At 42.9% G+C, this 18,623-nt stretch overlaps 1 protein-coding gene across 6 annotated transcripts; it reads left to right on the plus strand.

Annotated features, from left to right (window-relative positions):
* The first annotated feature begins 782 nt into the window (after nt 1–782).
* Nucleotides 783–10,697, plus strand: LOC102371443 (zinc finger protein 501-like). Of its 6 annotated transcripts, none has more exons than XM_025194203.1 (4): nt 783–833; nt 4,288–4,361; nt 6,428–6,553; nt 7,259–10,697. In XM_025194203.1, exons 3-4 carry the CDS (start codon nt 6,520–6,522, stop codon nt 8,290–8,292), a joined length of 1,068 nt encoding a protein of 355 aa, XP_025049988.1. In that variant the 5' UTR covers nt 783–833; nt 4,288–4,361; nt 6,428–6,519; the 3' UTR covers nt 8,293–10,697. The 6 variants fall into 6 exon arrangements, with proteins under 6 accessions (XP_025049988.1, XP_025049989.1, XP_025049991.1 ...); XM_025194204.1 differs by having other exon boundaries at nt 789–833; nt 4,291–4,361; XM_025194206.1 differs by lacking the exon at nt 4,288–4,361 and having other exon boundaries at nt 790–816.
* Nucleotides 10,698–18,623: the final 7,926 nt, after the last annotated feature.

Below are 18,623 nucleotides of genomic sequence, written 5' to 3' on the forward strand. Positions count from 1 at the left end.
GGGGAGGGAGCGGAGCCGCAGTAACAGCCATGGGTTGCAGCCCAGGGGCTGCTGGAGGGACCGCGCCGGGGTCTGGATGGGGCATTTCTATGGCTCATTGGAAAAATCTCAGTCCGCCTCCTCCCGTCCCCCAGACAGGCTGTGGGATCCCCTGGCTTGCATTCCCGAGAGCCCCCCAGCAGCGCTGGAAAGCACCCTGCCGCCCCCCATCCCCAGCAGCACCCGGGTCTACCGGGGCGGACAGCTCACCCGGGTGCAGGCTCTGACCCTCCCACTAGATCGATACTGCACAGCGAACATGGCCTTCACTGGGTCATGTTACTAGTTTATTACTTCAGTTCATGTTATTAGTTTTATTACTCATTACTTACTTATTACTTTATTTAAATGTATTTATTACATTTTTTTACTTTAATGAATAAGTAATGTTTAAATATTTATTACTTTTATTTAAATGTATTACTTATTACTTGCTACTTATTAGTTATTAAGTGGTATTAGTTTTATTACTTATTTAGTAGTATTAAGTATTAGTGTATTGCTTATTAGTTTTTATTATTACTTTATTTAAATGTATTAAATGTATTTATTCAATGTATTTACTTGAATTAATAAGTAATAAGTTTAAATACTTATTACTTGTATTTAAATGTATTGTATTATTTATTATTTACAAAAAACTAGAACTTTTGGTTCCAAAATGATACCTTTTATTAGACCAACTGGAAAATGGAAAGAAAATTGTCGTTTTCTGCAAGCTTTCGGGATCAAAGTCCCTTCGTCAGGCTCTGGGAAAAGTGTAGATGGCACAAGATGGTAAGAAGTCCCCAGAGGTAGGAAATAAACTTCATTTTTGCACAGAGGAAGCTGGAGATGGAAGGCTGTCCCTCTGGGTCATTTATTATTTATTACTTATTACTTTTATTTAAATGTATTACTTATTACTTATTTAGTACTTCATTATTTATTATTGTTATTTATTATTATTATTAATTAGTGCATGTTGTTAGTTTATTAGTTCATTACTTTACTATTTATTAGGTCATGTTAGTTCAGGGCCTTGACTCTGGCATTGCACATCTGAGGTTGCAAATCCTGCAATCATAATTACATGCTTTTTTTTCCTGAGGATTACGGTTATGAATTCCCTTTCACTGGGATCCTTGTCTATGTAAGTGTCTAGTGTACAGATGGAATTTTGTAACAAAATAGGGAAGGATTCTTTCAGCCTTATTAATGTCTCACTACTTATAGAGTCTAATGCCTGCATCGCTATTTATTATACTTGCTTCTAAATAATCCATTTCATATAAAATTCCACCCCAGCCCAGTTGATTTCCTCTAGGTCAATTAGCCAAGTTATATACATCTTCTTCAATTTTTTTTTGGAGTTATCAACCACTAATATAAAATCTCAGAATTCTTTGATTTTTCCTTTCTAGTTCTTGGATATTATACAGTTAGTCCAATTGATGTTATGACTCACAAAAATCCTTGCCCCTCACATCTTTCCTAGACTATAATAGCTACAGCATCACCAAAACTCTGCCATAACATTTCCTCAATTTTACTTATATATTATGTTGAGAAACATTGTTATGATTACAGAAAGTAAATAACAGGTACAAGGAGGTGTCCAGGATAGGAAGGTGTAGGAAAAATAAATATTTTAAAGTTAAAATGTGGAAAATTCTAATTAATAATAAAGCACTCATTTTTAAGTGAGGTTGATTCGTCCCTAGGAAAAAAAAAAATTTGGCTCTACTTGGGTGGACCTAGGATTTTGAAAAGGAGCATGCAGATGGTGTGGTGCATCCTCACATATAGCACAGAACACATTTTTCTCCAGTTAGAGAGACTAGAAGCTCTGCTAATATGTGAGGGGCCCAGCACTATATTACTCCATATATGATCATAGCAAAAACAAATATGTAACTATTGTAACGTGCATTAATTTGCTAGGTTATATATTAAGTTTAAAAAAAAATAAACTAGGCAAATATAGTTGAAATAGTAAAAACATAATGTGTCATTAGTTCTGTATTCATTATAGTTAAATGGACATCTCTTCTTCAGATTCATAAAACAAAATATTGTCTTCTTGCGTGTCTTGCCAGTGCCTCCAGTGCTTGATGTCAGTCATTTCCAGGGATCCTGGTTTTCTCTAACTTAAAAAAAATCTCCAATTTTCGGTAAAAAAAGTAACCCCAAAACCACATTTTTCCATGATTAAAATGAAATATCACTATATATATCTCTACGTATTAGTCGTGTTTCATTTAAATCAGAAAATGCCAGGATCCCTGGTCATTTCTACACCTGAGTAAATATTACTGCACCTGAATTACAGTTTTTAGCTAGAGCTAAAAATGGTCTTCAGAGCTGTGAAATAGGAGAGAGACATTACCAGGAGTGGTTAACACTGTAAATTGGAGAAGAAAGGATAGCTTTAGTGGAACAGCAAGACCATGAAAAAGGCTAGAGAGTCATTAACACCTATGGAGTTAAGAGAGACTAGCAGGAATTGGTAGATTATAATGAGCCAGAAAGTCAATTGACTCTCTCAGTATTGCCTGAATAGAAATGCTGCTGCCCTTCCCAGGCAGTTGGTTTTAAAGCTTGGGAAGAGCGAAATCAAGGGGAAGGGATGCAGCTGCACCTCTCCTGGATTTGTCTCTGAGGCTGTACCCTATCTTAACTGAGTGACATTTTCTGGGTGGTGTCATACAGGAAATATGGACAACTGAATGATGCCTTCTGGCCTTAATGTCCCCAAATCAAGGAATAAGTGACCTCAGATGAAGATTAGGCGAGTTGGGGATTGGACACTGCTCGGACACCTGAAAACTGAATGGTCCCCCCCCCATTTAAGAAGTCTCCGCTATTTAGGGGGATAGTGTCTCCAAGAGGGTAATAAGGTTATTCAATCATTTCCCAATGTTTTTTATTTTTATTCTACCCAGATAAAGACGCAGGTGTTAAATCAAGGGCTGTTCTGTGCCTGACTGGCTCCTTGCTTCCAAAAACAGAGTTAGGGGTGACTAAAATACTCCATCTTTTATAACAGTCCTTCTGCTCTAACCCTATCTACTCCTACCACTACTTTGATGCCAAAAGATCCCAAGAACCCCTACCAAAATATTTTTTATGGAAATCACTTTCCTGAGCCTTAAATTAGGGCTGCTTCTGGGGTATAGACAGGTGATAGCTGTCTTTTAATGGGCAGGGAAGGGAAATAACATGCCCCTGGCCAAGACTGACCAGCTCTGTTGCAGCCCATTCTTGTTGTTGCTGCCCGCCCCCCACAGCCAGCTGCCTCTTCTCCATTACTGCCCCCTCCCAATTGCCAGATCTGTCCCCTGTCACCATGATTTTGCCCACGACTCCCTGCTGCCCTTGAAGAAGAAAGGTGGTTTTTGTGGGGAAGAAACAGCACTTTCTACCTCTTTATTAATTAGTGACTTACATTTCCCTCTGTCAATGCTAATTGGAGAATGAGGCAAAGTATAATTTTGCAACAGCGACCCCTCACCCTTTCTCTCCCATTGTTGAAAATGACTACATAATACCCTCAGACTGTTCTTTTTGTCTCTAATAAATGAGTGTTGATATCTAATTTTCCGTTCTCAATCTAATATAGGGCTGGATTAACCCTTTAGTTAGCATAGACAAACAAACTTGTGGGCCCCTACTTAATACTGTATATTTATATTACTTTTTTCACTCAATAATTAAAATGTGTAAAATAAGCCCAAGTGAGCCCCTTCTTCGCTTAGGGCCCTAGACATGTGCCTCCTTTGCCTATGCATTAATCCAGCCCTGATCTAATACTCGGATATTGATAGGAAACCTGCTTGGATTTCATTCTCTACTCTTTTATTCAGGGATATTGGCATTCAGTTCTCTCAACTTTTGCGTCAGTTCTCAAGTCTTGAAATAAATCTCTCACGTATTTAAGCATGTTTTCTCCTCCTTTTTGATGGCACTGTCATAAATATTTGAAAGATGAGGTCCAAATGATCTATCCTTTATATTTAAACTTTCAGATTTGACTTCTCTTTCATAACCTGCTCTTAACGCATCTCTTCAGACTTTCCAAACTTTTTTCTAGTCATATAAAAAACATACCATCATAATATTAAAACACGTCTTTCTTCCTTTCTAAACTGGTATCATGTCTTCTCAAACTTAGCTATTTTCTGTTTATCTCTATTGAATATATAAAAAGTTCATATATTTGATTTTTCCCCCCTATTATAACAACTAACTGCTTTTTTTTTTTGTCAGAAGCTCCTGCCCAGCTTCTGCTGGGGGCTGTATGGAGCAGCTCCACGGGGTGCTGGATTTGGCCCTGGACGGTGGTAGGATTACTTTTTCCAGTCTGCTCTGTGCCTGGCCACCTCCTCCTTTATGGTGTCCTCCACTAACTGGGAGCAGGGACTAGGAGATCCTTTGTCACATCTTTTCTCCACTCTTCACCCTTCAACCTCCTGCTCCTCTTTAGCTCCCTTCTGGTTTGCCACCTCCCTATATTCCCCCATGTTCTTAACTACCCTTCATCACAAGCAGCCTGGTTTCAGGCTCACAGAGAAGAATGGGAGCTCATAGTTACTTTTATTGTAAGTACAGGATTTGCAGTGAGCTTGGTTGACAGCAGCCTGTGACTCTGGTCCCGTTAATAATTATGGTAAAGATCAGCCATTTTCAATAAGGGCAAATTCATTAGTTTTTATCTGGGAATTGAGATCATGGGACACTTGAAAATACCATCACACGTTGTGAGATTTGAAATAAAATCGCAAGAGATGGCAAGTCTGCAAGGGATGGCAAGTCTGTAAGCAAGCCACTGAGGGTGAGAGAACCACTAAGTTACTGCCCTGCTCCTTTCATCCTGAGTGAAGACTCAGGGTAGCTGCTTTTCTCCAAAAATCAGACATTCTTGTAGTTTTAAAGTTGGCAGGAAACCAAAATTGGAGGGGATTTTCTATCTTCATTTGATACATGAATAAAAATCTGTCATTTCCCTGTGTTTACCATTCACATAGATAGAAGGGAGCCTGTGCGACTAATTCAAAAAAGAAAGGGAAGGGGAGAATGGACTTTCCATGATTGGTCCCTGGGAAAGAATGGCTTCCACGTTTTTATTTCTAAGGCATGCATTTTTCAGTGACCGAAACCATCTGCATGACTTGACTGAAGAAGGGATGTAGTTAGGTTCATAGCAAATGGGAAGACACAGTTCTTCAAATTCTCTTGTTATATAAGAGACAACTTGGAAAGCCACATTTGCTAAATTACAAATGCATCAAATAAACAGATCCTGAAATGTGAAGGAGGAAAAACTGGAAAGTGGAGAATTTAACCTTTTCCTCCGGGGGGGGGAACTTAGACAGACATAGATGTGGTGTCATTTCATTCTTATTTAATATTTGTCTTGCAATAGCACTTAGGAATTCCAAAGGCAGGACCCCGTGATGACCAGCTTTATACAAATACAAGCCAACAATGGCTTCTGCCCTAAAGAGTTGAGTCAAACTCTTTTCAAGCATGTCACTAGCTCCCACCATTTAGAGAGTACATCCATTTGAGGATATCAACCATTTAGTCTGTGGAGAATAGTTCTCAAACCACTTTAAACAACATCCTGTCTTGTATGCTCAACTCCTCCCTCACCTGCGATGGGCAGTACCAGGTGAACTATGCGGAGTGGATCATTACATTATTCCCTTTCTTCATGTTTAGCACAGACACTGGGAGGATTAAAATGTCACAGTGGGCTGGCTTCAAGAAGGAAGAGCTGTATCCATGCTGTGTTTCCTCCGATTTGCAGAATCTAGAGTATATACAGGGAAGGAATGTAGGGTGAACAGGGGTGTGCCGTGGGATGGTGTCCTTTCTGCCCTATGTGATAAAAGGTAGAGGGAAAGAAGGCAGAGTGAAAACATGCGATAAACCTGACATGGTATGTCCAATCTGGGGAATTATTTTTTGGGGGGTTTTTTAAGCAAGCCCATAGTAAGATTGGAAATTTTTAGGACAAGAAACAACCCCCTTGTGCAGAGCTGGAGAACCTACCAGGTGGACAGAATTACCTGCTGACCCTGCTAGCCAGAGACTCCATAAAATATGAAGGAGGCACTCATCATGAAGCACAGGGGACGTGCCTTGTCCTCTTGTGTCTAGCTTTTAGGAATAGGAAGTGTGTTGAGATTCTAATACCTGGAAGTGCTCAGGGTCTCTCCCTCCAGTGTCAACCTCTGGCCAGTGCATGTCTTAGAAAGGTAAAGGACCCTGGCCTCTTCCCTGGTCTGTCCAACATCCACTGTATCCCTTTTGAAGCTTTTGTTTCTTTTGGCCTTCCTGCCATATATCTGATGGGAATTTCACTAGGCTGTAGTTATTGAATCTGGAATGCTTTTTGTTTCAGGGCCAGTGATGTTTGAGGAAGCAGATGTGTATTTCCACAAAGAGCAGAGGACTCTGTAGGACTCTGGTCAGAAGACCTACTACCAGGACATCATGCAGGAGAATTACGAGACTGTGACCTTTCTGGGTAAGAAATCGTTTTCTTTTTTCCATTAGTTATTAGAAACTCTGGGTTATGCCCAATTTGACCTCTGCTCAGGTTGTTCCCAGTCACCTGCCTTTCAGAAGGAAAGGATCAGTCCTCCAGTTCATAAGAGATGCTTTAAACTCCACTCCCTATTCCATGGGTTAGGGCTGAGTTGCCTACCTTGTAGCCTGCAGGTCTCTTATGTCCCATGAGTGGTTAACATGTGGCCCATGGGCCCCAGCAGCCGCCTGTCCTACTGCTGTCTGGTGGGACAGGGACCAAGGCTCCCCACACTACCTGTGCTGTGCACACAGTGAGGGGCAGGAGAGGCCACATATTACCAGTGCAGTCTATATGGCACTGGCACTGCCCAGATGGTGGGAGGGATGCCTGGGGTGGGGCTGCCTCTGGCCACATCAAAACTGGACAGCCCTGGGTTAGGGAAATAAGGCACATATAGAGATGGGAGTGCATTCCTACGCCCCAACTTGCAAAGGCGGCAAATGTGTTGCATTTACCTCTCTAAGTTCTCAATTGCACATATAATCTCCATTCTCCTCCATTCCTGGGACCAGCTCCATCTGTGAGGAAGACTTCAGCCTGTGGAAGCTTAGAAATAGGCAGAAAATTAGCATGAGAGCTGTCTCCGTCAGCAAGCTCCCCAGAGTGCCCCCCTCACACCTGGCTTCTCTCTTTCTTTCTCAGCAGGTGATGGATTGGTATGTAAGAAAGAAGAGGAGGATCCACAACCTGAAGGCCCAAAGCAACTGGAACTAGAAAAGGTGTTGTTGGGAATATCCGAAAGGAACTTTTCCCCGAGCCGTGTACAGGGAACCCCCAGTGGAAATCAAAGTAGGCTAAAGAGGCAGGTGGCAAGCCACACAGGGAAGGAAGTGGGTGAATCTGTTGATTTGGGGAGAGGCTGTAATGACCTCAAAGAAACCAGAGCCAAGCAGAAAAGCCACACGGGAGAGAGAAAAAACACATGCGCTGAGTGTGGGCAGAGCTTCAGTCGGAACTCGTACCTTATCAGGCACAAGAGAACCCACACCGGGGAGAAACCCTACCAATGCCTTGAGTGCGGGAAAAGCTTCAATCTGAGCTCCAACCTCATGACACACCAGAGAACCCACACGGGAGAGAGGCCCTATAAATGCCTGGAGTGCGGAAAAAGCTTCATTCAGAGTTCAGATCTTATTTCACATCAGAGACTCCACACAGGGGAGAGACCCTATGAATGCCTGGAGTGTGGGAAGAGCTTCATTCAGAGTTCACACCTCCTCAGGCATCAGAAGCTCCATGTTGGGGACAGACCCTACAAATGCACTGACTGTGGGAAAAGGTTTTTTCAGCGGTCACATCTTATTAGACACCAGAGGCTCCATGTTGGGGAGAGGCCCCATAAATGTACCGACTGTGGGAAAAGCTTCATTCAGAACTCCCAGCTCCTGACCCATCAGAAAATCCACTTAGGGGAGAAACCCTATAAATGCCCTGACTGTGGGAAAACATTTAATAGGAGCTCACACCTTATCGTGCACCAGAGAACCCACACGGGAGAGAAACCCTATAAATGTCTGGACTGTGGGAAGAGGTTCAGTGTCAACTCCAACCTGATTACTCACCAGCGAACCCACACGGGGGAGAGACCTTATAAATGCCTCGACTGTGGGAAAAGCTTCAGTCGGAGTTCACATCTCATTAAGCACCAGAGGCTCCACACAGGAGACGAAACCTGAGTGCAGCAGAAGATTCAATTGGGGCTTATGTTGTGTAAGACATCAGCAAATCTGTGTAGGGGAGAGACCACTTCAGCATGGTAAACCCTTCTAGTGGAACTTATATATCTTGGACAGCAGAAGCTTTGTGCAGGAGAGAAATTCTGTCTGGACAACGAATGGCCATAGTTAGATTGTAAGCAGACGTCTCATTTCAGGCAGTCTGATTGCCAGGGGTTTAACCCTGATTTAAACACAAGTGATCTAAACACAAGTGGCACAGCCATTTACACACACCGCCCTTCCAGGCTGCACTGCTGCCCTTGTGACAGGCCGGTCCCTGGAATGGATGGCAGTTGGCTTGAATGACCCATGATCTAGATACAGACATACACCACACTGTCCCAGCAGATGTGTTGGCACCTTTTATCTTGCATCCTTAAAGCAGGATAATGGATGTGTATGTCTGTAGGATCCCAGGACAAAAGGCTTTCTCCTGTGAGAAATGTAACATCTGTTTGCACCCCTTGTTACCAGACTTAATATTGGTAGTAGCACTGAATTCATAGATGCTTGAACAAAAATAGTCCATTCTCTGAGCATTTATTGAGCACAGCAATTTGCAACTTCAAGCACATGGCAAAGACCAACAACAGAAACACTTCATCTAAGCTAAGACACAGCCAAATAAGATATAGTGACAACGCACAATTTAGTCTAATTTAAAATGCAACATAATAAGCCAAAAAGACAACAAAAAGCATTGCATAATCCAAAGGGCAGAGTGTCTCTTTGCAGTCAGGTATTCATAAGGTATTTCTGGGGATCTGCAGGTCTTCTTAGGTGGTGAGGATAGTCCCACAGGCCTCAGCTTGGCCTGGGTTTTCATAGGGATCTACATCTCCTTGCCTCCCTTCGGTCCCTTACATGACTCTCATGCATTCAGTGTCTCTGTCTCTTGCCTCTTAGGTATTCCAGTCTCTCATCCCTTACCACAGGGGTGGGGAACCTCCAGCTCCAGCCCACGGCATAATTTCAACCGGCCCATGAATTGGGGCAACCGCCCCGGGCCCCATATTTTGTGGGGCCCTGTGTAGCAGCCGCAGCGACTCTGTGCCACTGCCAGTTTCACATCTGGCTGCTTGCTATCACCCCCACCACTGCCACCACCAACGGCTTTGCATCCGACTGCTTGCCACCCCGCCGCCGGCACCACTTCTCTTTTCTTTGTTCAACCTATGTTTCCCCTGCTACATATCCCAGTGTATTCAGCAATCCCTGCTCAAGAGTCATTGATTTCAGTCCTTTATAATGTATAGTGTTGGCCATTCATGGCATCTGACAAAGTAGGCTATTGCCTATGAAAGCTTATGCCTCTCTGAATGAGTTACTGTCTAAGGTAACACCCTGTCCTGCCTCTTGCCTGACTTCAGATTAACATGGATAACTACCTCTCTACTAATGGATAGGGTTGTGATGATGGGAATTGAGATGAACCCTCCCAGTGAGATGAAGCTGAAGGTTCCAAATTAAAGTACCTCTCCATGACTGTTAATAAAACTTTGGTTTCTTTCTGCTTCAACAGCTATTGGCATCTCATGAACTCATAAAGATTCGCTCTAGAATGATTGCTGTTAACATCTATCTAGAGTATTGATATATAGAGAATATGGATTATGTAATGTGATACATATGAAAGGTTAATGTTTCCTTTAAGAGGGGAGATGTGGTGCTATGTAAGTGAAAGATCAGAATTTAGAGTCAGTCTCTTATAACGGATTGTGTTGTGATTGTGGGAATGGTGAAATGAACCCAGGGGAACAGAAAAGCTGAAGGTTCCAGTTTGAAGCTGTTCTCCATAACTGTTAATAAAAGATTTTGTCTATCTCATTCACCAGCTATTGTCGTCTCATGAACCCACAAGGATGGTTATAAATAGGCTTGATTGCCTTAAGAAAGGAGAGAGGTTTAATGTGCAAAATGTTATTTAATCAGTTTTTAGATGTAGTTATGAAGTTATACAAAGAGTTTCATACTCGGTTCTTACAAAACAATGGCATAGAACAGGCATGACCTAAACAGTTCTTGTTATAGCATTTTCTTTAAGAGAAAGTAGGAGGAAACTTAACTTTACATATTCCTGATTGCCCAGCATTTGAGCTTTGGGTATTTAGATGGCAGAAAGGACAAGCTGACAATTAGTCAGGGTTATCTGACAACAGAGCTTACTATCTACTACTGCCTGCTATCATCAGCCCCACTGTGAGAGTTCAGAAGCAGCACATCATCTCGTAAACAGTCCTACCCTATGAACATGCAGACTGTTCCCTAGAAGTAACCTGATTAGCAAGTCAACTTACCTGACCCTAACTTCACCCTCCAAAAAAGTACCAAAACACCAAAAGTATCAAAACAACTTTCCACCCTCCAGCGCACACACACACACACACACACACACACACAGGAAATAACTTGAATTTTATAAAAAATACAAAAATTATTTTCCAAAAATAATTAGGTATATCAAAGCATTTAGATTAATTATTGAATTACTGGACAATTGAAAAAAGGAAACAATTGCAGAAAGTACTTTTTTAAAGGCACTGAAATGGCTGCACTTTTAATGACTGCATACATTAAATGGATGAACTGTGCAAGGAATGACACTACAACTGATACTGGTATTTACCAAACCCTGATTTGAATGTCTCCTTTTCTCTTCCCTTTATCCACAAGTTTCCACCTATCAACCTCTGACCTCCCTGAAGGTAAGAGATCTTTTTCCTGCCTTCCAATCATGATCCTAAAGGACAAGTTTGATGGGGATGTCATGTATCAATGAGGCTTATTTCTGTTCCCAAATCACTTCATGCCACCAGACATTTCCTCTGGGCAGTAGCCATTGAGTACTTCACAGGGCAGTGGGCACTGCTAGGGACTTGCTGATCAGTGTCTCCTTGGCCATCAGTGCCACATTTGGCCATCTAGCGTCACTCTTCTGCCTGTGTTTGCATGTGTAGTCCCTAGTAATCACTTGACCCAGACTCCATGGACCCTGCCTGCAGCCCTGGGGCCCTTAGGTCTGGGTGCAGCAAAGCACACCCACCCCAGGCTTTACCCAAAAGGTGCAGGCTGGCTGAGTGCTCCTGAGTTAGAGGGGATGGTGACAGACAGGGTATACAGTCTTCAGGAAAGGAGTTTGGCTTCTTCATGATGACAGTTTGCTGCTCTCTATGGCCCAACACTCTGGAGACTCCCTGAGCCTCCAGGGTCATAAATAAAAGCATGACTGAGACTCTGGACTTATTCTCTCACATCTCTTAATGGTAGATTTGGAGCTGGGATCCCTCCCATACCCAGAGCCAAGGGTGGATTTTCTTCCCAGTGAATGAGGTTGGTGGGAAAGTGAAAACTGGGTCCCCAGTATCAGCATAAAAAAATGCTACCTGGCCTGCCTCATAATCCAGATAGATCTGGACCCTCCTAGGGACCTGGGTCAAGGGCAGGACACTGCGATGAGTGGTGAGACTCCGACACTGCCCCTTCCAGTGCTCTACAGTCCAGACCCCTGCTCCAACAGGCCACAACCTGAAGGTGCTGAAAACTCAGACAAGTGCTGTTCACATAGCACAAATATTTGCCATGTCCCAAATTACACAGCTAAAAAGCAGATACAGTTTCTCAAGTCTCTGGGACTTTACAGAAAGAAACAGCTTAAGGGTACGGACCATGAATTCTCAACCAGGATACTCTGGTGCTCTGGGGTTCCACACACTATTGGCACTATTAGTTGGGCAAACACGATTCATAAGATAAACCCAGAGAGTGTCCAGACAAGTGCAGACATTTGTTTCCCTAGGGACAAGCACCAGCAGCACACCTTGTGCTGATGCTACTTGTCCCCGGGGAATGCCAATGCCACGCGTGGGGTCTGGCGCACAGCAGGTTACCCAGGCAGGGTAGGGGAGGCTGAGGACAGCAACTGTGCTGGCCCCAGCAGGTTTATCTGGGGTACATCTGCAATGTAGCAGCATGGGGAAAACTTGCATGTGTGATGTGTGGCACTCACAGCTGGGTCTGCATTCATCTGGTTGCTGCCAGAGATTTCAAATCAAAATCACTCTGAACTGTTGTGAGCTTTCTGAGTTCTTTTCAACAGAAAAGTTGCTCCATTATTTTTCTGTAGTTAAAAAAATGAGTGAAAACTAAGACCTGGCATTTTCTGAGGGTGGCCTTGAGTCTAACAAGGTTGAGATCCGCTGTTATGGAAACACACACATTTTCAGCTGTTTCAAAAAGGAAATGTTTCAAAAGAGCAGTAGCTGTTACATTCTAATTCTTACATGTGGACAGAATAAGAACCCTACAAATGTAGCAGAATTGTTCCAACTTTAGGGTTGGATGAAACAGTGTTAAATTTGGAGCAGTTTTGCTACATTTGTATAATTCCTGGCTTGTCCACACACAAAACATACTAGGATCTTCCCTTTGAAATGTTCCCCATGTGAAAAGGCTCCAAATATATGCACAGCCATACCTTTACTCTCTGGTAGAAGGGACTCTGAAATGTTCCTCTCTGGTACCCACCTGCCCTCAAGGAGGTAGCTTCAGACCATGATGTCATAGGGGAGCCCCAGCAGATTATTAAGGAAGCTGTTCCTTTGTTCAGTGTGTAATCAATCTCTGTACATCCTTCTGCAGTGTCCCTGTACATCTTCAATCTTACTACATCCCACCTCCCTTTAGGCTGGGTGTTATTTCACTTGGAACATGTGTTCCGCAGCTTAACTCTGATATGGTTCTTATCAGATGGAAACATGGCCACCTGCTTTGTCCAGATCATCCTTTTCAGCACATGACACATCCATGATTCACTTGGCCAAATAAAAATGTGTATGTATTAACCCAAATTCATCCCCAGTACAGAGAAGATCATAATATAAAGAGATCTAATGGAAAGAATGATGCAAAATGGCAGGTATGTCTGTGGGTGGATGGTGTATCTGGTGGATGGAAAGATATGATGGCTGTACAGAAGATAGTGTTGACCTGACAGAGAGAGAAAGTGGATGTGGATGGGAAGAGGAAGAAAGGAACATGATCAGTGCTGTGGTAAGAGGAGATCCCTCACTCAGTGTAATGGAGCTAGGATTGCTCCTTTCAGAGGTCAGTGCCCTCTTGACCTTTTCTGAGACTGGAGCAATTGGGGAGATGATCATTAAATTAACTACTGGGCCATAGGAAAGAGATGCATCACTAGTCCCTCCAATGTCCACATAGAGACAGCAGTCCTAATAGGGTAAGAAAATAAGATCCTCCCTTTACACCTCTATTCTACTGGAAAGAAGAGACCAAGATTTCCTAAGTGAGCCAAGCTGATGCCAAATAGTAGAAGAAAGACAGCTCCTGGAGAGAGGTGGATGGAGAGACAAAAAGGTGAAATCATAGGGAGAGTGAGGATTGGGGTTAAATCAATGAGGCAGAAAAAGTGAGAGAAGAACAGCAAAACAAAGAAGAAGGCATTAGACTACTTGTGCCTTTATAGCAGAATTGGGAGCCACAGAGACAGAGAAAAGAACCTTGCACTGCTGGTTTATGGCTGGACCTCCTGGACCAAGGCCCATGGCTGGCTGCTGAGGAGTTACTCCACAAGCAAGTGAAGGATGTTTTTCAATGACTCACCTCCTGCTTTAACTGCAGCCAACACAGTGAAACAGAACTAATCACCTATTCAGCTCCTTCCCTTCCACACTAAACTACTCCTCTTTTACATACCCTGTGCTCACAGCCTGTTACTTCCTCTCTCAAGGCGTCAGTGTACTGTATGTGTTATGCCCTAATAAATACACTTATTTTTCTCTATTTCTTAATCCTGGCATTTCCTTGGTCCCATGGAATCTTGGAATTAGATACAAAATTGTGTTTGCTCCTCTTCTACAGGCCTCAGGCCCTCTGCCAGGGAGTGAGACGTGAACCACAGGCAGGTACACACATAAGCAACAGCAGCAGGGGGTGATCAGTGGACTGAAACACAGCAAGTCTTGGGTCTATATAGGCAGTGGAAACTGCTCCCACAAAACTCTGTAGGGGACAGAGCACGTACAGGGAGAAGAGAGAGGGGATGCATATGTAATAATATCTTGCACACTGTGGTCTAGTGGGATTTGAACACAAAACCTGACTGCCCAATAAATGCAGAAGATTGGAGAGGTCTGCCCCATGCTGTCAAGCCCAGACCCATGCATCTCCATGAACAATATTTTAACACGAGAGATGGGATTTGTGCTGATAAAATATTAATATTAATTACCTTTTTCTATAGTGACTGCCAAACTTCTCCACCCTGAAATTAGCAATACGACAGAGAGAAATATATTCTCTAAATAGATTAAATTTTTCATACAGCAATATACTGGGAAAAGATGAGAGTATAAAAATCACTTACAAGTTTATCAGAAAGATTCTGTTTTTTACAGATTATGTTAGTATTTCTCTCTCAGTGACTATACAATAAATAGCCATATTTCTCCTATAAAAATGCCCACTGCAGGCTCTGGATTATTATTACGCTACTATAGTCACAATTTCTTAGCTGACACATTGAAGCTATGTTACTAAAATGAACAGTCAAACAAAAAGATATTTAAATCCTTCTCTTGTTCACATTCAGGTCTAAAGTGATAAATGAACCAGCTAATCCATGGATATGGAGGCCCATCAGTTATGTATTTTTATGAAATTGAGAGATTTATTTTTCAGCGCTTTCCCTTCAGCTCTGCTTCTAAAATGTTTTAAAATTCTGAAGTTTTTATAAGCAGCTCACTTGTAAGGGTCGAAGGAGCTGTATTTCAGGGAATGCGTGATTAAATTACACCAAGCTTCCACAATTATCTCTACCATATCCCCTATTTAGGTATTTCATTTTTATGATTTCCCTGTATTTGGCAGTTCTAAGTTGCTAAACCTCAAAGTCAGCAATTTAGAACATTTTGAACACAGATCCCAAATTTGCTCCACAAACTCTGTGGCTCTGCTCTGGCATATTGATTGCCAAAACATCCAAGAATCACAAATAAGAATGCAGGGGAATTTCAGATTTCTTTTACATACTGCATCCTAAAAGAAGAAAGCCTGCACAAAGTATTCAGAAGAAGCCTTTGTGTGGACCTGTGCACAGAGCACATGGCAAGTAGGAACACACACAACAGAGACCTTAGAAACCAGTTGGAGGAAGGCCTTACTGGAGTTCTCAGTAAATGAACAAAGCATAGATGCTATGGCTACAGATAGCTGTACCCTCAGCCATGCCTGTTTTTACCGAAATCAGAGACAAACGTTTCACTGAATTCAGCGAATCAGAGGTGATTTTTAAAATATACAAGTAGAGGGGAAAACAAGTTATTGAATCATTTCGTATTTTGATCACCCAAAACATAACCCTATCTGCCATATGTCTTCCTTACCTAGTCAAAAGATAATATGCTTCTATGTCATATCCCTTAATAACCTTAGCCTTTCAGACAGGACTAAAAAATAAATTTAGCTGCTATGGCTATTCATAATCATTATATTCTCAGGAAGATTTCCAGATTCCTGGTCTGTGCAAGGTTTCTCCTGCTGAGTTGTAGTCCACGATAACTCACATCATGGATGAGACAGCACTATTAAGTGATAAAAAAGTATACATAGAAGGATACAACTTTGTACTAGGATGTTATACAGGAAAAAGAAGAATGAGACTTACAGAGTTAGGGCCACCCGCTTGGTGAGAGGGCAGCAGGACAGGCCCTACAAGGAGAGACTGAGGGACCTGAACCTGTTCAGCCTCAGCAAGAGGAGGCTGAGGGGGGACCTGGTGGCTGCCTACAAACTCATCAGGGGGGATCAACAGCAAATAGGCAGAGCCCTTTTCTCCCCAGCACCATCTGGGATGACAAGGAACAATGGTAATAAGTTGATGGAGACTAGATTTAGATTAGAGATCAGGAGGCAATATTTTAAACTTAGGGTGACCAAAATCTGGAACCAAGTTCCCAGGGAGGTGGTCCTCACCCCTACCTTGAGCAAATTCAAGAGGAGGTTGGATGATCACCTGTCTGGGGTCTTGTGAACCCAGCATTCATTCCTGCCTGTGGCAGGGGGTCAGGCTAGATGAGCTGTTCAGGTCCCTCCTGACCCTAGCTACTATGAAACTATGAAACTATGAGTTCTGCTGCTTGTTTACCTAAACATTAAAAAGAAATTATCAATGATTGATAAAGGAATTTCTCTTTCCAGTTACCCATAGTTAGGGTGGACTTTTCTAATATGTTAAAGTGAATGAGAAGCACAAGGGCTCATGATTCCTTAGGCAATTCAAATAGCCCCCATCTTTTAGTCACTGCCAGTGTTATGGAAGAAATTTGATTTGTGTGTGGAGGACTAGTACAAAGCCCTCTGTAGCACTCAAAACTGATGTAGGCACATTTCTAAGATTCTGGTGTCAGAGGCATGATGGTATGCAGGACAGCCAGTGCAGCCTAGCATGTTTTAGAGACAGTCTCCATCAGTGGTCTTGCTTTTCCCAAACAAATGAAAATGTGATGTTTGGGTTCCTTTCCTACACTGAGTTTCTGTGTTGCATTACATAGTCACTACGAAGGAAGAGGTTGAGTGTTGCTCACTCAACAGGTGAAAGTGTGTGTGTGTGTGGTTTATACATTTCCATTGTCACCTGATATGAAGTTCAGCAAACGGCATGTCTTAAACTATAAAAAGAATCACTCCCCACCCCTTCCCATACAGAATATCAAATCCACATCTTGCAAAGGCTCCATCTTTGCACAATTATTGCAGTTGTTAAAAAAATAGAAATAGGAGGCTTATGAATTTCTGTATCACATTCTCCTAAAAATAAACAGAAAGAAATTTAAATTATTATTATGGAACTCCTTTCCCTTGGAGCCATGTCTGACTTCATGAAATCATAGAAATGTAGGGTTTGAAGGGACCTCAAGAGGTTACTTAGGCCAACCGCCTGTACTGAAGCAGGATTAAGTACAGTAGAACATAAAATATCCGGAATTATTAGTGTCTAGGTGAGAAAAACTGCAGACTCCAAAACCAAAATATTTTAACCAATATATTTGTTTTTGTGTTTTGACTGATTTGTAAAAATTTTATATTGTTGAAGAAAAACTGATTTTTTTCCACATAAAGGGAAAACATGTTTGTCATCAACCATTACTTTTATTCCATGATAATATACACAAATAGATTAAACAATTTAAAAATACATTGTTCGGTTTTCTATTTTGATAAATTATTTATAAATTGAAACCTGACATAACATGGGATTATCCATTATTCTAATATAATAAAAGACTTAATCTATCTGTCCATAACACTTTTGCCCAACTGTGCATGCACCAATTGGCTGCGCACAGAGCGTGGGCAGGGGTGGGGCCAGAGGAGTTAAAATTGGAGCCCCTCCGTAAGGCTTTTGCCCAACTGTGCATGCGCTGATTGGCTGAGCGGGTCAAGCAGGTGGTAGCATGGCCGGCTGAGCTAAAACAGGAGCTCCTCCGCCGGCGCCGCCTCCTTCTGCAGCCTTCGGTGCGGTGGCTCCCTCTGCCCCATCTCCACAGGTCGCAAACAATAAATTGGGTAGAGCACTTTAAAAGCAGTGAGATCAGCTGAGGAAAGGCAGGAGCCCCTCCATCGGCCCTGACTACTCCAACAGCCTCCGGTGCAGTGGCTCCCTCCATCGCACCTTCATAGTGGCAAAAAATAAATAAATAAATTGGCACAAGCACTTTAAAAGTGGTGGGGCCAGCCGAGGAAAGGCAGGAGCCCTTCCGTTGTAGTGGTGGGGGAAGGAGCAGGGGGGTGGGGTCGGACCTGAAGTGGGGGAGCAGGGTCAAGCCCGAAGCAGCAGGGGAAGGGGGAGAAGGGGGTGGGGCCAGACCCGAAGGGAAGGGGAGCAGTGTTGAACCCGAAGTGGGGGGTAGAGGGGGGTCAGACCTGAACCAGAGGGGAGGGGATGCGGGGTTGGACCTGAAGTGGGAAAAAGGTTTGGGGGTGGGGTCGGACCCAAACAGGGTTGAGAGGGGGGAAGCAGTGTTGGATCCAAAATGACGGGGAAGGGGTGAGTGGGGTCAGACCCAAAGCGGAGGGAGTGGAGTTGGATCTAAACTGCAGGGGAGGGGGCAGCAGGGTCAGACCCAATTCGGGGGGTGGATGTGTAGCAGAAAGCCCCCTTTTCCTCTTGCCTGCATTTGCTCTCCCCTCTTTGGATATGTTTCTCTTTTTCTACCTTTTCTTCCTTCCTCTCTCTTTCACTTTAAGATAAGGAATTGTGTTTTAAAATTTGT

The sequence above is a fragment of the Alligator sinensis genome, unplaced genomic scaffold, assembly GCF_000455745.1.
Source record: "Alligator sinensis unplaced genomic scaffold, ASM45574v1 scaffold779_1, whole genome shotgun sequence".
NCBI classification, from domain to species: Eukaryota; Metazoa; Chordata; order Crocodylia; family Alligatoridae; genus Alligator; species Alligator sinensis.